Here is a 17,264-nt window from a genome sequence, read left to right on the forward strand (position 1 = left end):
TGGAGCAAATTTCATTAAGTAACTTTAGGGACAGGCATGGCTGTGTGGTTAAACAGTTAGCTCTACAGCTGCACGGGTTCAGGTTCAGTCCCACTACACAGTAATCTGGGCAAGTATACTCTTTACTCTTTTACTTGTTTCAGTCATTTGACTGCGGCCATGCTGGAGCACCACCTTTAATCGAGCAACTCGACCCCGGGACTTATTCTTTGTAAGCCCAGTACTTATTCTATCGGTCTCTTTTGCCGAACCGCCAAGTGACGGGGATGTATAAGAAAAAGAAAAATTTCTCCAAGGTGTCACAGAGTGGGACTGAACCCTAAACCCCATACTTAGGAAGCAAATTTCTTAAACCATACAGCCATGCTTGCACCTTTATTTTATACTTCCCTCTGTTGACTGTTTCAGCCAAAAATACCTGAGAGAAATGTATTGCTATGCACCAACATGGAAGCTTCAATGTAATAGGTCAGCCTACTAGAGATAACAGTCAAATCTCCCTCGAATCACATTCTACTGTTTGAAAGTTGGGGTGGAAATGCAGGAGAGTGATACATTAGATATCGTAACCCAAGATGTCCCTAAAGAGAAAGCTGGTCACAGCTGAAACACCTTTGATCATAGGTCTCTGATAAGGGCCAACCTGAGATGGAGGAGGATGGAGTGGAGGGTTTCAACCACAGCCAGTACTATGATGCTGTGTCACCATGGTAACTATGTATCTGAATATTTATATTTTAAGTAAATGATCGCTTATTTTTATAACCCACAGCTTACCAAACATATGACCTTTTGATCAGAGCTAGGTCCCTTATATCTAACTTGCTTCAACTAGAAAATTTCAAAATCAAAATAACATTTTCATTTACTTAGTAATTATCATTTAACATTTGTCTTCCATGTTAGCATGTGTTGGACAGTTCAACAGGACCTGATAAGTCATAGGAACTGTGTTATGCACCAATGATTTGCTTGGCATGGTTTCTATGGCTTGATGCTTTTCTTAATGCCAATCACATCACAGAGTGTACTAGATGCTTTTTTTCATGGTACCATTCCTAGTGAGATCACATTGCAAGACTAAAAGGATGTAAAGTGGCCCCTATAACTGAAGGGGAATAGAAGAGAGTGGGTGCAATTATTCAAGGCAGAGTAATAGATTTATAATTGTGATAGGGTGGTAGTGGAGAAAGGGAAGGCATTAGTGTCAGGGGTTACTGAAAAAAGGGAGGGAAGAATGGAAAAGTGACAGATTCAGTGGTTTCTGAGGTAAAAGTGTATGTGGGGTGGGAAATCAAGAACGAAAGCAAATCATGAAAACATGAAATTGGAATCTAACTTTTTGATGGTTGGATATAGAGAATAAAGGTAGAGTATAACAACCTTACCAAATGTTTTATTTTAGCCAATTCTTGTGTTGCTAAACCCTGGAATTCATCATTTTCTTCTTCTTGTTTATAAAATTTTTCTTTCAGTTTCTCAACTTCTTCCAACTGACTTCGTAATTCAGTTTTTTCCTGTTCAAGGAGAACAAAAAATATTTTCAGTTTTGAACACAAACTTGACATGAGTGTCAAGAGAAAAAATGATGGGATGGTCACAGTTGGAATGACTTTGATTTGCTTATTTAGGATTGGCCTGAGGCTAAACAACAACAATAAATGTAAGGAATCATACCAGACTAGCCTGACATGTCTCGACAGCCGGGCCTAGAGATTGACCGTCTGTGGCAAAACAGTTTCTTCCAAGCCTTAAGACTGTTTGATCTCAGCTTTAAACCACTCCTCAACAACAATAAAGAGTAGATTAGCACAATATAGACTCAGTAATGTGGACATGGAGCTTTTATTAGCAATGCAGATAATAATTTAATTCAGGGCAGATTTCTAAGTAAACTGTTTTGCATAACAGAAGTAACCTAGATTCAAAAACACTATTCTAAACTGCCTCTGATTACAATGTTGTCTGGAATAATTACCAGATAAGATGTGGAGCTTTTTAAGAGATTTGTGTCCTATCCAAAAAAAAATTTACCTCTCTTCTGCTCCATGACCATGAAACTGACTTACAAAGGACCTTTGTGACTTATAATAATAATAATAATAATTATAATTGTGTACAGTGCTCAGGTGCACTACAACTCATCTAAAGTGTATATATAATCAGGTGTAGTTTCGACGGATTTCGGAAAGCATGAGGGCCTTAAAGGATGCAGTGTCATGGCAGTCAACAACTGATGCAGGCAGTTTATTCCACGCTTCAGCAACCCTGAGCGTGAAAAAATGTTTCCGAAAGTCATGGGAGCTGTATTGTTTTCTGACTTTGTAGGCATGTCCACGTGTGTTAGACACATGGAGATCAAAAAGGTGTTCAGTGTTGTTGGTGTTGTTGTGGGTGATAACTTTGTGGGTGTTTACCAAGTCCGTCGCCAAACGTCGGAGCTTCAGTGAATCCATGCCCAGGGAAACAAGGCGCTCAGAATATGGTAGGTGTCTGATGGAGGGTATGCGTTTGGTTGCACGTCTCTGGACAGATTCCAGGAGGTCATGTTCTGTGCAAGATAGGGGGTTCCAAACTGATGATGCGAATTCCAAGTGTGGTCGTACCATAGCTGTATACAGTTTTAAATAGATGGCTGGAGAGCGGCTAACAAAAGACCTGCTGAGTGATGCCAAGACACCCTCGGCCTTCCTGACAATCTTAGAGATATGCTTTGACCAGCGCAAATCACTGCTGACAGTGATGCCTAGGTCACGCTCGCAAGAGGATTTCTTGATATCAGTGTTGTGGAGGGAGTATGTGAACGCAGGTTTTTTCTCCCAAATGCATGGTGGTACACTTGTCCACAGCCAGTTTCAGTTGCCAGTCTGTGATCCATTGCTGCATTGTGTCTAGGTCTGATTGCAGGAAAGAGTTGTAGACATCAGGATCTGTCCTCTTGATTTCAAGGTACAGCTTGATGTCATCTGCATATTTCAATACTGTGGCATTCCTTAAATGGGCATCTATGTCGTTAATGTATGCCACAAACAAGAGGGGACCAAGGACAGATCCCTGTGGTACACCCGATGACATCTCATATGGTGTAGAGTGCTGTCCTAGAACTGTAACTACCTCCTTTCGGCTGAGGATGAAGGATTTCAACCAGTTAAAAAGGTCATCCCCCACACCCATTGCAGAGAGTTTCACCATAAGCCTTTTGTGTGGCACAGAGTTGAAAGCCTTAGCAAAGTCAAGGTAGACAACATCCACCCATGAGCCACTGTCAGTAATCTGAGTAATGTCCTCAAGGAACTCGACAAGCTGGTCACTGCAGCTGGAGTTAGGGACAAATCCATATTGTGAGGGTCGGATGAGACTGTGAGAGCTCCAGAAGTTCCAGAGTGTTTCTCTGACACACGATTCCATCAGTTTTGCAATACAGCTAGTGAGACTGACTGGGCGATAGTTGACAGGTGATGTGCGGTCGCCCTTTTTGAACAGAGGAATGACACTGGCAGTTTTCCACTGCTCCGGTAGTAGCACCATTGTTGAGACAGTACTGGAAAATAGAAAGCTGGTGTAAAAGGAAGTGCCTGCCACGTTTGAGAAGCAGGTATGTAACTCCATCGAGACCAGGGGAGGCATAGTTGCGCTTATTTTGAAGGTGACGTCGCAGCATTGCAGGTGTAAATTCCATAGTTGTTATGGAGTTTGCTGTTAGTGATGGTGAAGATGGTACATTTTGACTTTCAACAGTGAATATGTTTGCATAGCACTCGGCAATGAGTTCTGCGCATTCCTTGGGGTCGTCAGTGATCTGGTTTGTGTGAGGGTTGCGAAGAGGGCCCCTGGAGAGTGAGGTCTCTGCTTTGAGTGCACATATTTCCAGAAACCTTGCTGTCAGGATTGGCTGCTATGCACTGTTCAAATTCAAGCACTGCTTTTTTTGTCACTTGCTTGAGATGGTTGGAGGATTTATTCCGCTTCTTCCTGTTGGTGTCTGATTTATGCAACCTGTATTCCCGTTCAGCAGTCCGACGTTCCCTCCTGGCAAGTCGGACCGCTGAAGTTTCCCAAATTGCCCTTTTGGGGCGGTTCTTCTTTTTTTGTTTACGTGGCACTGATGCTGCACATGCTGCCCATATTGAGTCCAGGGTACTCTGGAGTATAGTATTCACATCTCCAGAGTTGTAGAATTCACGCCAGTTTGGGTGCTGTAGTTCAGTGTGGTACAGGTTCCAATCTGCTCTCTTCCAATCGAAGGAAGCAGATTGGAGATGGTTCATCAGGTTTTTGTTGCCCGCAAGAGGCAGATTGGCGATGATCATAGCATGATCAGAGTCACCTAGAGGTTCCTCCGTTGTGCAATTGATAACTGCTTCAGGAGTTGTGGTTGAAGAGCAGGTCCAGGTGTTGTCGCCTCTTGTTGGAGAGGTGACTACTTGTGACCAGTTTGAGTCCAGCACAAGCTCAACAAAATCGTTTGCACTCTGTGGCCAATGGAAGGTCTCCCAATCGATCTCAGGATGATTGAAATCGCCTATTGTTTTCTAGGATTTGGAGTGGGGGTGGGGTCTACAGCAAAATTGTAATCTATTACAATAAACAATATAGACAAGGTTGATTGTTGTGATGGACATTTTTACCATATAAAACCCAGATGCAAAACAATAAGGTTTTGCATTTAAACCAAATGGTACAAACAAGATTCTTCATATTCTGTTACCTGAATACTTTCAGATATTGTTTTCTTGTTTTCTTCTTCTAATCTCTGAAGATCTTGCTTTAAACCTGCAATAAATGATTTTAAAGAAATGTTTAAACAATTTTTGAAAAACTAAATGTTTTACCATTATTTCCTTTATTTATTTATCTATCTATTTTCACAAAATAACCCTAAATAGAACAGATGTGCTTAAACCCAGTAATTTCCTAAATGAACTAGTAATAGAAAAAAAACCAATGGCTAAATAAAGTTCAGAGTAACGAACTTCTCAAAATCTCAACCTGGTTATTTAATTAATTCACAATGTAGTAATAGTAAAATGTTTATTAGAAGGAGAATGATATTGAACACAAAATATGTTAATTCATCTCTTATTACTCTATAAATACATAGCTGAATTTAAATAATGGGCATTTACACAATATTTCTATTAGCATTCATAAACACCAGGTAAAAATGGAAGTGTCTAGACAATATTGGCCCAACTATAATTCTATTATGGAAAAAAATATTCCAAAATAATGTGTTGCTCTTGAAGTCACTTTCAATAAATCCCCAGCATGTCAAAAGACGCAGCTAAAAAGGTTTGCGATCAGAAGGGTATCTGGCCATAAAACACTGCCTCGAGAAACCTGTCCAAGGGAAAAGCAGACAGAGAATGATGTAGGCATTGATGATGAGAGTAATATATTTGTCTTTTGTCACAACGACTGTAACAGTCCACTCCTAATTTGAAATCAGATTAATATGAAGAGTGGAAATGAAACAAGGAGGTGATGAATGCTGTAGAATGGAAATGAATTTTTTGTTGTTCTTGTTTTTTTTTTTTTTGTTAATACCCACCCTCAATAAAAAGGTATTACTTCAAAGGATAAGAAGTCATTAATATGTCCTCCCTTCTACTGGAAGGGGAGATTAATCTTCCCCTGATGAATGAATACCTCTAATTCCCAAGCAGAAAAAACAGTTGATCGTAACACTTGCAACAAATAAATAATAGGTTATCAAAAAAAAAAAATATACAAATTAAGGTCAACATATTTCAACAATCAACTTCATGAACCTCATAAGTGTTTCAAATTTTGGCACAAGGCCAGCAATTTTAGTTTGTGGAAGTTAGTCGATACCACTGATCCCAGGTACTTTATTTAAATAACCTCAAAAGGATGAGAAATAAAGTTAAAACCATGGTATGATTTGAACTTGGAACATAGAGCTAGAATGTCAGTAAACATTTTGTCCAACATGCTGGAAAGAAAAAGACCACTATGATAAAGCTGAAATTAGTGACCATGGGTCAAATATGGTCTGCTTGATGTTATTTCATATGAATGTGTCCTATAGGAGTTTCGTTGTGTCACAGGTCAGTGAGGGTTTGAAGTTTCTTTTGGTTGTCTTTTTCTGGTGACTATTTTCTTGAGAAAGTCATGATACTTATTTCACATATGGTCTGCTGATCAAAGTTTTTGGGCCCACAGCCACCAACTCATGGGTTCAATCCCTGAATTGGAAACTATCCTGTGTCCTTGAACAAAGACATCATGCTGCCAGCGGGGTAGACTGGGGCAGCATGAAATGTGACATGCTGGATGTTGGTGTAGCCCTCTCTCCTTTCAGGTTCCACATCCTCAATATTCCACTGGATCAGGGGTGGGAGGAGCTAAGAGGGTGTCTATGTCTGCTTATGACAACACAGGAACCTAAAACAAATGAAAGCAATATACATTCAACCAACTCATACACATTCATGAGTGATAGCTATGGATGGATGGACTTATTTCTATGACACCCCACCCACCAAACCCAAGCTTCACTATCACCACTTCTCTCCCACCCAATGGATGAAAGGCAAATTTGTTGAACATTTGAACACAATGGAGACAGGGTGGAATGAGATTAAAAAATGCAAAGTATGTTGGTTTGGCTCTTGGTTTTGACTTTCTATGTTGTCCTTAGAGAAACAGATAATTATTGATAAGCTGGTGCAAGAACATGCTAGCATCAAACACACAACACACACACCACACAAAATAATAAGAAAGATGAGGTTGTGCACAAACTAAATTGTTGGGCCATTATAAAAATGGTTTAAAAAAACTGTGTATATATTTATAGCAATGTGTATAATATATATAGCTTAGTTTACATTGAGATTTTGAAGGGTCAATGCACAATACTGAAACACAAAGAAGTAAGTGAAATCTTTATGCCATGCTAAGAGATGAAGATATGCAGAAAAGATGTAGATATGCTTGCAGATGAAGATTTGCAGAAAAGATGTAGATATGCTTGCAGATGAAGATTTGCAGAAGAGATGTAGATATACTTGCAGATGAAGATTTGCAGAAAAGATATGTACAGAGATACACGTAGAAAGAGAGGCAGAGAAAGAGTGAGAAAAATATGAACTAGTTTACAATGAGGAAAGGTGAAGAGACAGAGTAGATAGAGACTTTGTGAAATAGTGGCTGAAATTAGGATTATTTTTTATTTTTGATGTTTTTACCAACCATTTTCTTTCTTTGTCTCTGAAGCTTCACGTTTTTCAACAGCTTTTTTACCTTTAATATCTGAAAAAATGGAGCAAGGTGGTGGTTGTTTTTTTTTTCTTTCTCAAAGCTTGCAAACATTTTTCTTTTCACATATTCAAAACTGAAGATATGTTATTTAATAGAAGGCTGTCAGTACCATTTTCAGGAATTGCATTAAGCCTGGGATGTAGTAAGTTTGGTTAAAGGAAGTTTTATTAATTAATATTTTGGCATTTGAAGGAGGGGGGTGACCCCTACCACCACCATCACCACCACCAAAAAGAAAGCAAGGAATTTGTGGTACAGGGAAGGATAAATGTTATAAAAAATGTTGTAAATAATTTATTAGTAGTTAGAAGTTGCTTTCTAAATTAATGCTAACAATGTTATTTTTCGTTAGATGCCCAAATTTCAAATTATGAGTACTTTTGCTTCTATGGCTTAAATATTTAAATGGTCAAGTTTACAAGACTATAAATCACCAACATTGAAGTGGTCACAAGATGATAGTTGTCTGCAAAGTCATCAAAACCATTGGTCAGATGTTATATTTTATTCCATATTCTATTGAATTTTAAAGTAGAACCCAGTGGCTGACTATATACAGCAGGGGCCACTGCTGGTACATTCCTGCCAAATAATCAACATATGCCAATTCCAAGAAACAGTATTTGGAGAAAAACAAAGCAGCCTAAAAAGACCAAGCATAATCATATTCCAAGAAGATCTATGACAAAGTGGCACCACTCAACAAAGTGACCAAGGATATTAGTGCCAATCAAAAGTATTTGGGAAATGTTCCTGCAGATGTGCCTAATCTAACAAGAGCATCTATCACTGATGCTAATATCAAGCATTTCATAGCAAACACAAACATGGTGCTTTACCATTTTAAAATTTTATTCTCAACAGAATAGCATTTTATTACTTTGCTATCTTGATAATTCTATACTTTTCAAGTAAAGACAACTGTAATTATCAGACACCTTATATCTGCATCTATATAGCAGCTTTATGAGAGCCTGGAGCTAATGAGGACACAGTCATTATACATTTAGACACAGATGGTCATTTTAATTTAATGCTCTTTCATTTGTGCACACTGAGTTCTTTTCCAGCCCAGCAAGCTTCCTCAATGACGGTGAATGTTTTACTCATTGATTCCTGTATGAAGCATGGATGTCATTTAAGCAAGTGACAATTGGATGCTTGGCATTGATAAGCCTCAATAAAGATGAAATGTGCCTGCCATACTTATTGGTCATTGCTCTGATATATATATATATATCATGTTTCTAACCTAAGTCTATGAAGAAATTTTTATCTCAGACAATTCCATATCATGCCTTCTAATGGTGTGTATACATTTAGTATGATATACACATATATATATATATACACATACAGACTTAAAGAAGTTACAACAATGTTGCCTGAGATGAATTACAAATCCTTTCACCATGCTATATCTTGTTTTTTAGGTTGCATACATCATGTCCTTCTTCATTCTAAGATCCAACTGAAAGATTGGCATCATGAAAGGAATCTGGCTTTAAAACAACTACCCACAAACCCATCTGACCCATGTTAATATGGAAAGGCAGACCTAAAGCAATGGATGATGATGATGATGATGATAGTGACAACACTGCATACACACACATGCATACATGCACGCACACATACATGCGCGCACAGGATACTCATCAAAAGCTGAAAATAATACCAAATTATAAATTAAATCTGTCAAAAGCAATAGTGATTGAGTTGTGGCAAGTTAGAATAAAATATATAAACAAGGATATGGATATAAAGAAGTAGATCATGGTATTATTGGAGGTGGTAATAAAACTTGCATTTTTTTTTGTTTTTTTTTGCTGGTACCCTATGCATATGTATAAACACACACAGGCAATTTGAAATAATAATTCTTTCTATTTTAGGCACAAGGCCTGAAATTTTGGGAGATGGGGTTAGTCAATTACAGTCAACTGGTACTTATTTTATCAATCCCAAGAGGATGAAAGGCAAAGTTGACCTCAGTGGAATTTGAACTCAGAACGTAAAGACAAATGAAAAACCACTAAACATTTTGTCCTGCTACCAAGCAGGACAAAATGCCTCTACCAGCTCGCCACCTTAAGCAATTTGAAATAAGAATAAAAAAAAAAAAGTAATATTATCTGGTTGGAGATGAATCATGAAGTCATAATGGAAAATGTAATTAGACCGTAAGTTAACAACAGCAGGGGATATGTGAGTTTACCTGGCCAAGGGTGTTAAAGTCAACAAAAGAAGATATTATATACAGATGGATACAGCATGACAGGAGAAAAAAAAGGTGTGGATGTGTGGTAAGAAGGTCGCTTCCCAACCACATGGCTTTGGGTTCAGCCCCACTGCATGGCACCTTAAGTCAACCAAAACTTTGTGAGTGAATTTGGTGGACGGAAATTGAAAGAAGCCTGTCATATGTGTATATATACATGTGTCAGTGTTTGTCTCCCTCATCATCACCTGACAACCAGTGTTGGTTTGTTTAAGTCCCTGTAACTTAGCAGTTTAGCAAGGGGGACCAATAAAGTACTAGACTTAGAAAAAATTAGTCTTGGGGTCAATTAGTTCAACTGAAACCCTTGAAGACATTGCTCCAGCATGGCCATAGTCAAATGACTAAAACAATTAAAAGAAAACAAAAAAAAAAAAGGATGAAATGCTGCTAAGCATTTTGCCTGGCATGCTAATGATTCTGCCAGTTTGCCGCCTTATAATACTGTGTTATTAATTGTTCACTATTAAAGCCATTTAGTCGGGCAGTTAATTATATCAACTTTACTGCTTTAACTTATTTATTTCATCACTGGTTAAAAGCAGTCAACCAGAGAAGGATTTGAATTCAGTGTTAAGGGGGGACAACCCCTTCTATCATTTATTGACAAAATTGACGTTTTACACTGACAAATGTAAAACTACAAATACTTTGGTCCTTTGTCAATCATATAGGCCCAAACTCGCTGCTGCACTTTCCAGATCCCTGCCAAGTCCTTCACACCCTATGCCCAATACTTAATTCCCAAAACTGCATCCATCAAATCTCATCTACACACACCACGTTTGTTTCAACTATTAAACTACCACATCTGAAGCTTGTTCTCTCCGCATTTTCTTAAAAAGTTCTATGACAAACAACTTTATATTTTGCAAAGCAGTTCCTTCGTAGGCAAGGTCATGTGGTTCAAAAGTTTGTTTTTTTACAATCAGGTAATTTTTAGTTACACCAAAAAGTAGGATATTTTAGGGATTTGTCTTCTATCATAATTTCGAGACAACCTAACTTTTATTAGGGACATTAAACAGACAGAAACTGAACAGAAGCCCATCAGAAGGATTGTACTTCATTTGGAGGGGTAAAAGTTAATCTCTGGCTCAATTAACCTTTTTGATATCAACCTGGCTGAAACTGCCTCTAGCTCTGTAGTAGAAATGTCTTGTTTTCGAAAGTTCCACCAGACTTTAGTCACAATTTATGTTCCTAACTTAATGATAACTAAGTTATTTTACTAAATTCTTTGTTATATTTAAAATCAATTGAAAGAAACACAGAGCATCTCAGAATAAATACGGTAACGAAAGGGTTAAAGCAATTAAACCAGTCATATCTGGCCCAAATATTCAACTTGTTTTATGTTCAAACTGGCCCGATCTGGCCTCTCGTTCCTACCTTACTATGTTATTCTAAAAGTAAACAATCACAACATCATAATCTTGAAGATTCAAGATAATGCAGGATTAATTCAAAATAATGCAAATGAATAAATATTGCATTTGACAGAATAATTTGGATGCTGAAGGATTAACTGAAACCTCTGACTCTTCCTTACAGGTCTTCAACACAGTCCACTTCGTTGTAAGCATCTGGCTGTTTTAAGAATAACCCAAAAGTCATGGCTTTTTTATTCCTTTATCCACGCAACCTGCTGTGCTTGAGGAGACCTATTGAGTCAAGTACATCAACATCAAAATAAAAATCAAATGGAAGTGTAGTTGTGATACCTGTGCTGGTGACATGTAAAAAGCACTATCTGAACGCGATCAATACCAGGCCCACCTGACTGGCTCCCATGCCAGTGGCACATAAAAAGCACCCACTACACTCATGGAGTGGTTGGCATTAGGAAGGGCATCCAGCTGTAGAAACACTGCCAGATCAGACTGGAGCCTGGTGCAGCCTCCTGGCTTCCCAGACCCCGGTCGAACCGTCCAACCCATGTTGGCATGGAAAACGGATGTTAAACGATGATGATGATGATGATGATTTTGGAGGACCTGCCAAAAAACAGTCATAGGTGCAACTCTTACTAACCTAAGCTATCACATTCAACAAGCATAAAAATTTCTCCAGGCACTTCAATTCAATATGAGCATTATTCTTGACAGTGTCCTTGCCAATACCCTCAAACATCGTGTTCCCGAGTTGGTCTCTAGCTTCAACTGACTCAACATCTCTCTCAACAGATGTTCAAACCTATGGAAATAACAGAGGATCCAATTCCCCAAAAAGACAATTTCTCTGACCCTGTCCCATTGTGAAATATTTTTTTTTATTCCATGTACACTGAATAGAATATAACGAATATATATATATATTTATACTGTATTTTATTTTAGGCAACTAATCATTTATGCAAACACAAATACAGTATGCATGCTGGCTGAAGAACATATGCCTGTACACATGCAGAGCTTAGAGGCAAATATTCACCTACCAACACATTATAACAACTTGTTCTCAGATTTGCTGTTTCCTTTGTCTCTTCTAAGCATGTTGCATATCAATAGCTTCCTTTATCATTCCCAATGGATGTCAACCCACCAACCATTATCTTTTCTCCATAGAATTCTTCCAGAACTCTACCTAGCTCTCGATTCCTCTATATGCATCAACCTAAAGGATCAAGCTGAACATCAAGATGTTAACTTCACCAGTCTGAGAGGGGCCAGTAAAAGTCATCAGCATCACTCTTTCACCTCCAAGGAAAAGAAGAGGTTACTAGATTACATTCACCACAGTACTGGATCGAGACCTTAATTTATTGACCCAAGAAAATGAAAAACAAAGACAGCCTGATTTAAATTAATGATATGCTATAAGACATTCTTTTGTTTTATTCAGCCATTCCAGCACCTTCTTCTAACTAAATAAAAAAAAAATTGAAGTAAACCACAATTTAATTTCACAGGGTAGATTTCAACAAAATCCTAATACCCAAAACTGCTAGACTACTAGAAATAACAGCCAAATTGCCCTCAAATTTTACCCTACCATCTTTACAAAAAAAAAAGTGTAACTCTAAAAATACCAACATCAACAGATTCCATTTTGTTTGGTTAATAATCAATCATCATTTTATATTCCACAAGATAGATGTCACCTATTCTCCCTCGTTCACTCTATCACAAAACATTTTTATTTCAAAAGATGTGAAATTGTTATATTGTTAGTATCAAAGCACTAAGCAGATATTAAAAGCAAATACATTCAGGATAATATATATATACATACATATACACAGTGTTTCAAAAGTTATTATATACACTTCCTAAATATTTTAAATTGTGAAGGTAAACACACACATACATACATGTGTGTGTTAAACACCCTGTATATCAGAAATCAAATTTAACATCAATAATCAAAATAAAGAAGATAAAATTTTAAAAAGTAACTAATATACATTAAAAACAAATTAGTTTTTTAATTTAAAATCATTTCAAATAGAAAATGTTAACAAAACTGCATAATCATTATTTCTTGCCTATCTATGACCTACATCCACATCAGTCCAACAGGAGTAACTTAAAACATTTTAAATTAACAAGTATTGTACTTCTTCAAACTGTCTGTAGGTAATAATCATCCACACAAAATCCATGTGAATTATAACAGAGAGTAACGAATATTAAGTTTTAATCTGGTATGATGCATGCAATGTTAATGACTACACAAACATTGTATTTGCCACTGCTTCATGCAATATTATCTCTAGCTTAACCAAGCTTTATGCACATCAGCAAACATTATATACTGTTTTAATAAGAATAATTTCATTCTTATAAGGCTGTGAATGACAGATTTGGCATTTGCAGATGATGAAACAAAAATGCAGGTGACATCATTCATGGCCGAGTCTCCTGTTTTCATACATGTTTAAGAAGGGAATTTTCTCCCAAGATTATTCCCACAGCAACAGGTCTTCACACATTCAAATTCACTGTAACATGTTAAATCTGGTTATATTCAAATGTATTTCATTCACTGGTTCTTTGTGTGACATTTCTATAAACATATATTTGTTATAATGAACGAAATGCAATGTATATTGTAAACAATAATCAAAACCCAAATAGAAAAGAAATATTGTGGTTATAAACTTACTATTTATTTTTAATTCTAGCTTCTTACATTGGTCCGTTTTCTGATGCAGTAAAGACACTACTTCTTCTCTCGAACAATTCTCTCTTGACTAGAAGAGAAAAAAAATCAATCAAAAGAAAATGAAAAACATCAGAAAATATCTAAAACCTTAACAATGCACAACTGATCCTAAAGATTTAAAGAAATATTATTATAATTAAATGTTAAGAGCAGTGTTAACTGGCAGAAACGGTAAAAACGCCAGACTTTATGGCATAGAGTTATGTCCCTTTAGTATAAAGCTTAACTTTCACAAGTTTGTAGTTCAACACGCGTGCATGCAGGTACAAAACAAGGTGGAGAAAATAGCAGTCAAATATCAAGGGTAGAGTCACATAATATTTTATTGAAGCTGAAAATACATCACAAATTGTTACTTTGAGTTTCATCAGACAGGCATGAGTATGTAAAGCAATATTATGGTTTAAGGCGGCGAGCTGGCAGAAACGTTAGCACGCAGGGCGAAATGCTTAGCGGTATTTTGTCTGTCTTTACGTTCTGAGTTCAAATTCCTCCGAGGTTGGCTCTGCCTTTCAGCCCTTCAGGGTCGATAAATTAAGTACTGGGGTCGATCTAATCGACTGAATCCCTTCCCCAAAAATTTCAGGCCTTGTGCCTAGAGTACAAAAGAATTTTAAGGCAGCGAGCTGGCAAAAGCGTCAGCATGCCGGACGAAATGCTTTGTGATATTTCGTCTGTCTATATGTTCTGAGTTCAAATTCCGCCGAGGTCGACTTTGCCTTTCATCCCTTCAGGGTCAATCTAATTGACTGACCTCCCCTCCCCCAAAATTCCGGGTCAGAATAACAGTTTGTGAAGTCTTTATAGCTTAGCTTCAATAAAATACTTTGAACATTAGGCCTCACGGAGGCAAAGTGGCTGACTTCCTTTCGAGTGTTGGGCCTCACGGAGGCAATGACCTAGACCTTTGGCATTATGTCGTGCTTGAGAAGACCCATCAAGCTGAGCAAAATCACAGTCGTGGTAGATACTGGTATCATGCCAATAGCATGTAAACACACCCATTACACTCTCAGAGTGGTTGGCATTAGGAAGGGCAACCAGCTGTAGAAAACCATGCCAAATCAGACTGGAACCTGGTGCAGCCTTCCAGTGTGCCAGCCCAGTCAAACTGTCCAACCTATGCCACAATGGACGTTAAATGATGATGATGATATATAATTAGCAATAATAAGGTTAGTCAGAAGGAAAAGAACTGTTCCTTAGTTTACTTATATACACTATAGCAGAAGACACTTGCCCAAGATGCCAAACAGTGGGACTGAACCCAAAACTATGTGGTTAGTAAGCAAACAAACTTGACCACACAGCCAAACTTGCACCTACTTTCAGAAATAATTCAGAAACTGGTTAGTTAGAAACAACAGTCCGTAAAGAAGCAGAGAAAATATAACAAGGCCAATACCCTTACTGTGATGTCTTCACTGGATTGACTGTTTGGTGATGCAGCACTGCTTAAACCTGAATCAGTATCTGGCCACTCTTTCCCATGTTGGCTGCTCTGAGATGTAAATGGGGATCCTAAAAAGAATACAGATACAGTCGTGATTGAATTGGCAGCAGAGGCTACAAGGAAAAGCATCGCGCACACACACACACACACACCACAGCAATAACATAGAATGAATTTAATGCAGGCAAAAAAACAAAATACAAGCATGTGCTCGTGTATGCACATACAGGCATTAGAATTCTTGAAGATTGATGAGTTTTGTGTCAGCGAGGGTGAATTCAGTGAGAGAAAGAAAGAAATCAGATAATATGGTATACCATATTTATTTCTTTTTTTACACATATCACAGAAACCAAGGACAGAACTGACACAACTGTGGAAAATTAAATTTAAACTCGTATACACACAAATTAGAATTAAAGAAACATATATAGGTCAAGAAGAGGCAGGCATGGCTGTGGGATTAACCCTTTAGTGTTTAAACCGGCCATATCAGGCCAAAATTGTTTTCCTGTTTTATGCTGAAACCAGCCAGCTCTGACTTCTCACACCTACCCTACAAAGTCATTTTAAAAATAAACAGGGACATCATCAAAATCTCAGAGTTACAAGATGCTGTACAATTAATTTTAAACAATGTAATTAAATAGACTTTGCATTTGACAGAGTAATCTGAATGCTAAAGGGTTAAGTAGCTTGTTTCTTGACTATATGGTTTTGAGTTTGATTCCATTGTGTAACACTATGGAGCAAGCATCTTCTACAACCATAGGCTTACAAAGCTTTATGAGTGGATTTGGTAGGCAGACAGTGAAAGAAGCAACATATATATATGTGTATATATACATATATGTGTATATATATATGTGTATATATATATATATATATGTCTGTGTATGTCTATATGTGTGTGAGAATATGTATTTATGTATATGTGACCTGGTCTTTTAATCTGCCAACATCATGCCCTTCATTTCCAACCTTCTTTCAAGGGACCATTTCAGTCTATGGGGAAATATTTTCCTTGTTTGGCAATAGGAAGGACATTCGACCACAGAATCAATGAATTTTGTCCAACCCATGTAAGCATGGAAAAGTGGGTGTTAAAACAATGATGGTGAACACCACATAGATCATTACAGTTAGTGGTTATCTCCAATTTCTGAGATGCTAAGTGGCTGACAGACAAGTTTCCCACGGGACAGAGTGTCAGTTAATTGCAATACAAGACAACTGAACAATAGTCAATTTTACAGTGCATCCACTGTCTACATAAGGGAATTATTATTCCATTCTGAAACAGCTGTTAAAGTATAAATCTCAGCAGCTAAATCCGTCATTATCTGTCATGGTTATGGACATGATATAATGTCAGTAACAGGATATGAACCACTGATCCCCTAGACTGGTATTTTGGTATCTTATTGATTCAACTAGCCATAGCTCCATCACAGAAAATGCAGACTTAAATGGAATCTAAATTATTGTTTGACTTGCTATAATTAATGCCTGCCTTTCATGCAGGAAGGCGTAGGATGTTTCAACAAGATCTGACGAGTTCAGGAACTGTGTTAAGCTCCACTGTCTGCTTTGACAGTTTTTTCTACAGCCTGATGCTGTTCCTAATGCCAGCCACTTTACAGAGTGTTGAGTGCTTTTCTTTTCATTCTTTTTCTTTTGTGTGTGGCACCAGTCACAAGAAAAATATATGGGATGGTCATGGAATGTAAGTATAGGTCTGCTTGATCAAGACTAACCTGGATCTAATTAACAACTGCTCAAATGACACATGATAACGTAAATGTAAAAATGAAAGAAAAAAAAAGGCAAACAAAGCAAAATATAACAAGAAGGTATTTGTGTAGGTGTGTACAAAAGGTTTATAAGATTTTTAAGATACATATAGACATGTGCTTACAATTACACAGATATGCTGTCTCATTTGGCTTCCTCTGATATTTCCAAATGAAACGGGACTGTCATATTTCATTGCAACTACCAGGACTGTTGGTGATATGTGAATAGAAGTGGACAGGTAGACAAGGGATATATATACTAACTGATGACCGACACACT

At 37.5% G+C, this 17,264-nt stretch overlaps 1 protein-coding gene across 5 annotated transcripts in view; it reads right to left on the bottom strand.

Annotated features, from left to right (window-relative positions):
• LOC115215737 (golgin subfamily A member 1) overlaps positions 1–17,264 on the bottom strand; it is an 84,205-nt gene that overhangs the window by 32,362 nt on the left and 34,579 nt on the right. For 2 of the 5 annotated variants that reach the window (XM_036506060.1, XM_036506058.1), the window contains exons 4-8: positions 15,141–15,256; positions 13,676–13,763; positions 7,219–7,278; positions 4,709–4,773; positions 1,389–1,517 (exon numbers count right to left, since the gene is read on the bottom strand). In XM_036506060.1, coding sequence (XP_036361953.1) covers positions 1,389–1,517; positions 4,709–4,773; positions 7,219–7,278; positions 13,676–13,763; positions 15,141–15,256 — 458 coding nt within the window. The remainder of the gene's footprint in view (positions 1–1,388; positions 1,518–4,708; positions 4,774–7,218; positions 7,279–13,675; positions 13,764–15,140; positions 15,257–17,264) is intronic. The other 3 variants (XM_029785029.2, XM_036506059.1, XM_029785030.2) reach the window with 3 other exon arrangements.

This window comes from Octopus sinensis, linkage group LG9 (assembly GCF_006345805.1).
Source record: "Octopus sinensis linkage group LG9, ASM634580v1, whole genome shotgun sequence".
NCBI lineage: Eukaryota > Metazoa > Mollusca > Cephalopoda > Octopoda > Octopodidae > Octopus > Octopus sinensis.